The following is a 10,784-nucleotide window of genomic DNA, read 5'->3' as shown; positions in this document are numbered from 1 at the left end:
CAATTTCTCTCTTCTGGTGGCCATTCTCAGCAGTGTTATCAATCGATCAAACACCAGGTCTCATTCTCATTGTTCAATGTGTTACTATGGTCCAACTGAGTAATAGTAGTGGACACGTATTTTTGTCACTTCATAAGTTTGCCTCCTTAATGTTAATTGGTTTGGTGCATCACTTCACTGAAAAAGGTTAAAGTGATGGTATAGTGAGGTGTTGAAATAAGGTAAAAACCAATGTTAAAAAACCAAAAGACTCTAAAACTCACCAGTTATAGATTACTGAACTAACTATCTCGTGCTACTCCACCATGCAATGCTTATAGCCTAGCATATTACATCACTCACTCATGACATGTTAAATGGGAATTTGTGATCCCTATTGACAAAACATACGGGATTAACCCATGTTTATATGCTGATAATAAATGCCAAGTAAATAAATTACATCCTCTATATCAGACTTCTTTCGAAATCTCATTTAAATAGATTTTTTACTCTTATGCACACCTTTATACATAAATCAACACAGACAAATAAATCATGTAACTTGTTTCATAAATGCATTTAATAAATTATTATGATTCTCAATATTGCACAGCAATGTCTTATTAATCATGGTCTCTAGTTTAGCAGACATAACAGGGTTTGTTTTTGAATTTGTCAGGTCCAGAAATATCCAAGACAAGTGCACACAAAAAGTCCGAAGTTCAGATTATCAGATTTGTTTACGCCATCTTGGGTTTAAAATATATGATGATCAGGAGGTGTAAAATGGAGAACTAGTAACAACAACAGAGGAAGGGAGACAAGGAACGCTCCTATTCCCCTCGGTTTAAGATGCAGAAAAACAACATAGGAGCGTCACTATTGAGAATGACTACAAAATGAAGCAAACAAGTAATCTAGCACATTGTCTTAGTTGCTTGAGAAAAACCTCAATAGGTTTGTTTGAAAGCCCACACTCTCCGACCTGTCTGTGACATGCTTCATCATCGGGCCCCACCAGGAGTGGCCGAGTGCCACCCTGGTGTGCTGCAATGCCAGATTACTGCGGAGCTGGTTATTTGTGAATGTGAAGTGGAAGATAAAAAGGCCAATTGAGTCAAAAAAGGACGTTTTATTTGTTTCGCCAATTGGACAGGGATAAAAAATATATATATAGGATAACGGACCAAATTATAAATCCACTATTATCCTAGTGGGGAAGTGTGGCTCAATGGTTAGAGCGGCAGACCCTGATGCACAGGTCTGGCCCGGGACCAGGGTTCAATTCCCGTCTCGGCGTGTCTTGGGCTCAATTTCCTCGGACCTGATCATTCTCGCCTCGGTGCCTATTCTCATCATGGGTCCCACTCTGCAACTCTGGGCAATAGCTTGCTTAATCTCCACAACGGCCCCAACAGGGCTGGGATGCCTGGCTTCACCTTGGGGGTGCCCAGGAGTGGGCATTTCACAGGGAAAAGCCAGGAAGGGTTCCAGACACCTCAGGGTATAAGTGCGCTATACAAGTATGAATTCATTTCATTTCTAGTGACCGACCTCACACTAGGATAATAGTGAATTTATAATCCGCAGTAATCTGGCGTTGCAGCACACCAGGGTGGCACTCGGCCACTCCTGGTGGGGCCCGATGATGAAGCATGTTACCGACCAGGTCGGTGAGTGAGGGCTTTCAAACAAACCTATTGATGTTTTTCGCAAGCAACTAAGACAATGTGCTAGATTACTTGTTTGCATAATTTTGTAGTCATTCTCAATACTGGGGTAAAATGGATGTATGACGTTACAACGCATACTTTTACCACGCATACCTTTACAACGCGGTTTTTACCACGCATACCATTACAATGCATAGCGCTTAGAGGTGCTGGATAGTGGTAAGTATAATTTTCTTTTCCAACTCCAGTCCCCGTGGACACTAGGGAAGGTGTTGGATAGAAAATTAAACTTATTTCCTACCCTAGAGCGCCCCCCAGCGCAATGCATTGTAATGGTATGCGTGGTAATTAAGCATGAGCGCAAAATCCGCTCCGATCGCGGATTTTGCGGATTTTCGGTAAATCCGCGATCCGCGAACTCTCGCGGATTTACCGAGAATCCGCAATCCGCGATCGGAGCGGATTTTGCGGTCAAAAGTTCAAGCCTAATGCATAATTTACGATGGCGCCGGCAAGCTGCCAGCGCCATCCTCAAATGGTTACTTAATTAGCTTCGACAGGAAGCTCTAACAGATAAGATAAAGCAGGGGCTCGAGCGCCTGCTTTATTTTATCAGTTGGAGCTTCCTGTTGAAGCTAATTAAGTAACTTTTGCAGGATGGCGCTGGCAGCTTGCCGGCGCCATCGTAAATTATTTACATGGTGTCTTCTTCTTGAATAAATATGAAGGGCAGGGTTCATTCTGGCACGACGGTCCTGGCACAAAAAAAAACCTCAACAGGAAACACTTGCAGATATCAATAACGCATGTGCCCTAGTTGAAGCTTAAATTCAGTGACTCATTCATCAGCCCAAAAATAATCGTGAGCGTTGTGGAGGCTGGGCAGGTGTGCCTTGTTCCCAAATATACCATTGAAAAGCCGCTGTGATGCTGGTCTCTGTTTGGCCCCGCCCACACACTCGAGGTGTGCACCGTCTTCCCGCCATTTACCCACTATGATGGCCATTTTACTCCAGGGACCCCTGCGCACTTCGGCGCGATTGCATAGTAACACACACTTGGTCGCTGGAACTAGTTGAAGCGCAAATGCAATGACTCATTCATCAGCCCAAAAAAAATCGTGAGCGTTGGGAGGCTGGGCAGATGTGCCTTCTTCACAAATATACCATCGAAAATCCGCTGTGATGCTGGCCAGAGGCATTTGCATCTTTGACTTTCACAAGCGCAATCCCCGTGCTGTTCCTGTGACCAGGGGCTTCTGTCTCTTAATCTGCTGCTCTGATCGGTCTCTGACCTTTTATACACACAAGAGGCATGTGCGCTCGCATGGAAGCCCCGTCCGTTTGGCCCCGCCCACACACTCGAGGAAGCCCCGCCCCCAAATCCGCAGATCCGCTAAATCCGCGGATTTTGCGGATCCACGATCCGTGAATCCGCAAATTCGTGAATCGTGGATCCGCAAAATCCGCCCATGCTTAGTGGTAATGCCTGCGTTGTAATGGTAGTGCGTTGTAAAAATTTCGTTGTAAACGTTACATACCGTGTAAAATGGAGGACATCACATTAAGAAAATGCTATCTTCATTTCCAACTTCTATCCCAAAATGGCAAATGGACGAAAGCTTTTAAAGGTACAATTGATTGTTTAAGATCATGCACAGTTTCAAGTCATAAGGCACACACTTCTCAGACCTAGAAACCTGTTTTACCATCAGTTACTTTCAGGCTACTTCAGCATGTGAAACGTTGGCTAATTCCTGTAGATAATATGTGAGGTTGGTCAAGAAATAGAAATATGTCAGTTAACTAAAGAAAGAAAAATATCTGCACATCAAAAGTGCTGTTAATATTTCATAAATTGCTTGATTTTGTTCACAAGTAAGCCAATGTTCCTTCGGAATAGCCTCTCACTGCTGAGATCAATAGGTGGGCAGCGGAAGAGGAGCCTGGGGATGTGATGAGAGGCGCCTTCTGGGGGCCAGAGCAGGAAATGCAACAGAAGAGGGATCACTGGTTTGTTCAGAGCAACAGCAAGCTGGAGATCCTTGTGACAGTTGTCAGACTGAATGTACTTGGGTGTGATACAGCTGAGCACCACAAAGGCAGCCTAGAAAAAAAGCAGTTTTAAGTCAGTAAGTGAGTTGTTATACTTGTGAAGCACGCTATATAACTTTGAAACAGTGTCTTGTCAGTCTGCTTCGTTGTCGAATTTAAATACTTTGAATAAATAGAGATGTCACTTTCATTGGTACTATTATTTCTAGACCACTTTACGGTATGAACTGTATTAGCCAAAGGCTAGTTGCAAGTTTGAGAGGCACAGTGAGTGGACGACTGGACCGTGACAATTCACAGATATGATCCCCAGGTTGGGGAAGGCTAGCAAACAGCAGCGGATGGCAACATTTAAATATGGTGGCTCGCGATGCCCGCAAACTCACCACATGCATGTTGCCTTTGCTGAAGGGTCCGTCTGCCATATCTCTCTCCTCCGTGGATGGTGACTAGGGAGAAAGGGGAAGGACTTCCTCTCTTGTATAGCGCAGGTTAACCCCGTGCTCATTTTGAGGCTGGGTGTCTGCAGCTAAATCCCTTGGCAATTTTTCAGCCTTGGAATTGTAGGCTTTAAATGCGCATGTGAGATTGGCCAGCTGTAAGCAGCCGGCCAATCTCACATGCGACTGGCAGGGGCTGAAGCAATAGTGCAATTGCACTAATCAGCCACGACCCTGCCCTCGCGCTGTAACAGCGCAAGCGAGCCTGGGACACATTAAAAAATGGTACTTTTTACCATTTTATTAATGTGCAGGGCTGCAGCGCTCGCAGGAGGCGGGGCACTGCTCCTCCACCATAAAAATGGAGCAACCACCGCTCGCAAACTAGGGCAAATCTTCTCTCCACTAATTTACTAATGGACTGATTTGCAGTTTGACTGGCTTGCCCCATTGTGACAGAGGCAGCATTTCCATAAATATGACAATGGGAGTGGGGACCACATTTACACACATCCTATACAAAATCGATTTCGTCCTACATGGCTTCTGCATGCTTTAAACCTGTGGGAGATATTCTGCAAATGATATTGTGGCATCGTCGATTGTTCATCATACAAACATATATTTCCGGTATATAGGTTCACATAGCAGAAGTCCACCTTCAGGCCTCACATAATTAATGTCCCATATGTTCTAGAAGTTGGTTCCCTACACAAGAGGAACATTCAACAGGTTTTCTTTGTCCCAGCCCAACATTATTTCAATGGTGGACATGAACAGAAGGTCCACCAGCAAGAAGGATGTCAGAGGACTATAATTCATTTGACTTTACCTCAAGCGTCATTTCGTTTGGCTCCTAAAGCAAAGAGCGTGTCCCTAATCGTAGTAGTGGGCATATGAGGCATTTGTCATTTTTTGGCAGATGTCAAATTACAGCCATACCACCAAATGGTGTCTTAAGAAGTGAGCATGCTTGATAATTTTTTGGTCAGCTCAAAAAGGTACAATTCACATGAGTCGATCTATTTACTAGTAGAGATACTTCTCCACCTAGATGTAAATCTCAACTTTTTAGCTATTTACCATTTCCAAGTAGAGAGTTACACCTAGATGTAGACTTAAGAATCCTCCCAGCCCCAAAATAGGGAGCTAAGCCTCTTGCAACTCATATACAGTGGTAAAGTTTTACCACTATATGTGGAGATCTCTGCCAATGGGATGGAAATCTCACTATAGGAAAATATATAAAAATAAAAAAAAAAAATACAATTTTGATAATGTAAAACAATGTAGAATAATATACAATAATTAATCCTAAAATAGAACTAATAAAATAAAAAGATACAATGCACAAATTCCAAATTATAAATATGCTTTCAATGACAAAATAATTTCAAATTCTCAATTTAGTTTATAAATATTAATCTTTAAGAAACATTATAAAAATAAAATCACCTCCCTCACTAAAATGTGTTATAGTTAGTTTGCAATAACTTGCTAAAAAGTTGTGATTTGAATTAATTTTATGAAAATGTACAATATGAGCAGTGTTATTTTTTAGATTAAGTGTATTATTGCATTTTCTTTTTTTAAATAATTTTTGTTTTGTTTGAATATATTTTATTAGTTTTTCAGCATATATATTCAGTACACCATAATGCAGTGAGCAAAAGGAAAAAGGCACACGTATTCCATATAGTTACGCAACGACATCATAGTACAGTGATAACACACAGCAGGGCATTGATTACGTATCACATTTCTTGCAGTAAAGTTAATGGAACAATATGCGTAGAAATGTGGGCTATAAAGAATGTGATGGCGCTCGGTATCGATAGTGGTGCGGTCTGGGGTATGGGGATGAGGTGTGATGTGAGGCGGCACGTTCTGGCAATTGCTCGCCTTCCCTGTACCTCTCCCGACAGTCAGTGTGTGCTAAGGCACTCAGTGTATTGCGGTATCAGGAATGCTGAGGGCCAGATGGCTATCGGCAACCAATACAATATGCACAATTTTGTAGCAATCGTGTCGGTGATAAAACTACCAGGACACTGTAACTTAACCTATAGGTAAGAGAGGAAATGGGACGAGACAAAACAGGGAGGAGAAAAAAAAACTCTCCAACATTACGAGGTGGTGGGAGGGGAGACTGAAAATCAAAAATAATAGTATGAGGAGAGTAGGATGAGGTTACATGGCTAGCGGGTCATAGAGAGTGTCAAAATGTGCCTGTGGAGGTACACTTTCGGGTCCGTGTCCAAGATATTGGACGGTAAATGTCCTGTGGGGTATGGGTTCTTTTCAGGGGAGGGGGGAGTGGCTTAGCAGCGTCTAACAGGCACTTAGGTATCGGTGTCAGGGGTATGGGGGTTCTGAGCGGTTATCGCATTACAGCTCTGCAGCAACACCTCCCTGCACGGGCATATGTTGCGTCTCGCACCATATTCTAAATTCTTTTTTTAAATCATACTTATTTTTTATTAGACACACACCCCAGTGCCACTGCACTTGTGATCTGCTCAGGGCTCTCTTAGGCCCAAAGGAAAGCAGAGATATGGCTGAAGCAGGGAGCTTCCACTCACTGTGAGGCTAGTCTACTGGTTCACTTCTGACACAGGCACAGATCTTCACATGAGAAACACTGCACTGGAACCCAGCAGGACTAGTTTTCACTGCATGATCTCTGACCACTAGACACAAAGGGGCAGATTTACAAGCCCCTTGCGCCGTTGGTGCATGACGTTGCATGACACACAGGTGGCACAACCTGCTGAGTGATATTTACAAGCACAGGTAAAGCCACCCTGTGTAACTTTACCTGTGCTTGTAAATATTGCCCCTTTTCACACAACCCTTTGCGTGTTAGGGGCGTGACATGGGTTTTGCTATGAATGTTCCCACGCAACACCAATGTCCACTGATGCATTTCCAGATTTACAAGCAATCGTTAATATGGAAAAACGCCAGAATGCTATGCCACCCTAGGGGTAGCGTAGCGAGGTGCAACAAGGAAAAATGTTTTCATTTCTCCTCGTTTTTTCCTCTTTCAATGCGTGCTGCATTCTACAGCACACATTGAAAGAGGAAATCACCTCAATATATTGTTTTTGAGCAGGAAAGTGTCCCCTCCTGCACAAAAACAATCCCCCCAAGACGCAGGCATCCTAGCACCATCGTGCAAGGGTGCCGGCGCATGACAGCAGTTTGTGTTGTGCGCCAGTGCAGGGGGGAGCACAGAGATGCGACACATTGTTGTAAATATGTTTCAAGAAATGGACCAGGTACTTAACTGAAGGGGGGCTTTGCGCACCAACAAGTATTTGGTATGTATTATGCAGTGGTTATGTTGGAGTGGTGCTGCTAGGAAAAGGGGTGACCTGTACAACCCCTTAACAATGTAATGCTCCAAGCACATACATATAAATTTGTGAGGAGAAAGACCTGAGCACACAAAAACTTGATACAAATTGTAATAAACTTCTTTGGTCTTGATTACACAACAACAACGAGGGACAGTTGGTAAGTGCAGCAATAATGTTTATTGCGCCAGCCGACACGTGTTTCATTGGAGTGGATTGCACTCCAAATCTTCAGGGCTGGAAAACAAACACAACAAAAACAGAACTTTACTGGTGGCATTGATCACCACTCTTAATTGAGAGTAATCTCCAACCATACACAAAATAATTACGTGAGAAGGCTCAAATTATTCATTGATCACCAAAGAAAAAAAGGGGAAAAAGAGCGACTCTAAGTGAAGTGAGGAAAGGAAAATGAGTGCAGGAAGGGAACAGTATTTATAGTGACTGGTAGTACAGTTTGCACACATGTTAATGTCTCATCATTACCAAGGATATAAGTAAAAACGTTTCTACAGATTAAATCTTATTTTTCATTTATTCATTTTTTAATTAAATTAATTTTATAAAAACGGGGTATGGGAAGTACCCTAATTGTACAAAGCAGACTTGCTAGAGGGCAAATAATGGCAAAAACACCTCAACAAAAAACTTGTAATACACAATGGTCATTTCGTACACAATTCATCTGCACCCATGACGAAAGTGAATGTGGTGCACAAGTGAAAAAGGGAAATAGGTTAAAAAAGGGGAGCTAGGAATAATGGTGAAGACCGTACGTGAGCCTAATGGTCATAAGATTGGTGAAAGAATCATAAAAAGACAGTCATGATAAAAGTGGCCACCCCAAGTGCACAAACAACGTAATGGAGTAGGGGCGTGTCATTGTGGTAGTGGGATAAGAAATGATAAAAATACAGTGATGGCAGACCAATGCGCCATCAGAAAATAGGGCATGCTGAAACATACCTATCTCCAAATGGAAATGATGGGTAGTCCCTGTGGGTAATGGGAAATCAAGAAGTACTAGTAAGACAAATGACCCACAAAATTCTATCTGCGAAGCTACATTAGAATGCTGGTTCTAGGAGGCGGAAGAAAGGACTTACCCCACGACTGGTGATAATTCCAACCCAGTCCGGGTACAAAGTATCTTCTGATGAGGCGCGCCAATCAAGTGTTGAATATACTGGCCAAGAAAAATACAAGGAAAATAATCAGCCCATACTCTTTAGAACTTAAATCATTTCAGGGCGGTGAGAGCCATAGTGCAGAAAATGAATTGGTATATAAGAATTATGGGGGCCTATACAGGACTGGAGACATCAAAAGCAATAAAGGAATGTGGGAGGAGGTGCTGTCGATTCGTCATGGGTAGTTAGTTCCAACTGACAAATTATAAAATTGCAAAAAGTCAACGAATTAGTCATATGAGGGTTTGGGCTGGTACAGTTAAAACAGATCGATAAAACCAAAGTGTGTTAAGCCCTGGTTCACAAAAGTATGCGCTGAGTGCCAGGGACCCGTATGAACTGCCAGTTCCTGACTATTGGGACCAAGTCTGCTCGCTCACCGGAAACAAGTAATAAAAACACACACACCTTCGTAGTCAATATTTTTTGAAGAATCACAATGAGCTCTGTGCGCCAGGAACAGCAAGGACAGTAAAAAACTGTAGGAAAATGGTGAGTGAATGAATCATATTCAGTTTTTAAGCTGGCTAGAGCATAGTCACTTCCTGCATAACAAGAGTTATTCTGAGGCATCGAAAGCATGTAATCAGAGAATGAAGCGGTAACATACCAGTAATATTTATTAATGGTTCTGTTATCGAGTCTGTCGTGGATTACGAGGTACTGCGAAGAAATGGGCTGATATTAGATATAAGACCAATTGGGCAAAAAACACCACATTTACCAGGACTATTTAACCTAAAAAAGAAACGGAGAACAAGGAGCACTTACGTGGCCGTTTTCGAGTATTCCACGAGAAAGCCGCAATGGGCGAAAGTAGCCGGCACTGCCCTAATGAGGTTAAAGAAACCGCATTAAAATAGGCTGAGGTTAGCAAGCTTGATAAATTGACAAATACTGGACAGGAATTAATAATCAGGCGGGATTCTGCTACACCAGGGAATCTAGCGTACCTTCACTGTAGTTCCGTCTTGCTCACACAAGTGTTAGCCGCTTACCCCGGGTCTGGATAACACCCGGAAGTGAAACTGCGAAACCTAAATAGTCAAAAGTGCGCAAGACGGCGCACAAAGAACTAGACTGACACGATTGTTTATTACAATTTGTATCATTGTTGTAAATATGTTGCATCCCTGTGCTTCGAAACTAAAGCAGTGTCGCACAGCAACATGACTTGTGGTACCGCGCTGTGTTCGTTTTTTGTAAATCTGCCCCAAAGCGATGACTGTGCCGAGTTGTTAGGCAGTTCCACACACAGATGTGTTTGTTGGCTGCTAGAAGATGGCATTATGCCTTCCCAAATCAATGGTCCCTTGGGTCATATTAAATATTATGTAAATGAGGGCAGTGTATTGGAACATTCCCTGAGCTGTCTCTGCATACCACCATCCTTTCACTGGGCTGCTTTTTAAATGTTTTACTTAAGGCAGCCCACTTTGGTATACACATGAACTGGCAATCAGCCCACTAATAGGTTGACCCAAGCTGTATTCCTGTGAGGTCCAGAGTGTGAAAGTCATCCCTTAGAAATTGCTTCTGGTCACTGATCATCTCCACTGGAGCCTAGAATGTAGAAATACCTACATAACTGTGTTATTTAAACTCCAAACCAGCTAACAGAACAAATGTAATTGAATATAAAATACTTATAGAAAATGAGTAATAAGTGATAATGCAGCTCTGCTAAAAGGTGTTTAATAGCTACAGCAGTAGAACTCCCAGACTTCCATCTACTGCTATTTGGATATAGAGTTTAGCTACACATTATTTTGAATAAGCAGAGCAAAACTCACAGCGAGGTCTGCCTTTTTAGAAATATCCAATATAATTTTAAAAAGTGAAAGAGCAAATTTCAAAATGCAGTGCATTGCTGGAACTAACCTGCCTTAAGCCGTCCCAATTAATGATGGTACAAAGTCTGTTTTTGGCACTTATGGAAGACAGACGTCCAGTACCGTCGGGACTTGTCCTGATGCAGTATTGCTGCACAGGCAGGAGCCAAGAAAGTAATGGACTTACGCTGGAAAAAAAGAGTTGTGCAATGTCCTGATTGGTGGTTTGATTTAAATGGAAAACTACTTTT

The 10,784-nt window shown here is 42.5% G+C and overlaps 1 protein-coding gene across 1 annotated transcript in view; it reads right to left on the bottom strand.

Moving 5' to 3' along the window:
* Positions 1-3,169: 3,169 nt before the first annotated feature.
* LOC144827299 (uncharacterized) overlaps positions 3,170-10,784 on the bottom strand; it is a 1,220,416-nt gene continuing 1,212,801 nt past the window's right edge. The window contains exon 8 of the mRNA XM_078685665.1: positions 3,170-3,761. Within this exon, the coding sequence (XP_078541791.1) occupies positions 3,498-3,761 (264 nt within the window). The 3' untranslated portion in view covers positions 3,170-3,497. The remainder of the gene's footprint in view (positions 3,762-10,784) is intronic.

The sequence above is a fragment of the Lissotriton helveticus genome, chromosome 4_1, assembly GCF_964261635.1.
Source record: "Lissotriton helveticus chromosome 4_1, aLisHel1.1, whole genome shotgun sequence".
Classification (NCBI taxonomy): Eukaryota; Metazoa; Chordata; class Amphibia; order Caudata; family Salamandridae; genus Lissotriton; species Lissotriton helveticus.
The sequence above is the reverse complement of the archived record's forward strand: the minus strand, read 5'-3'. Positions and strand labels throughout refer to the sequence as shown.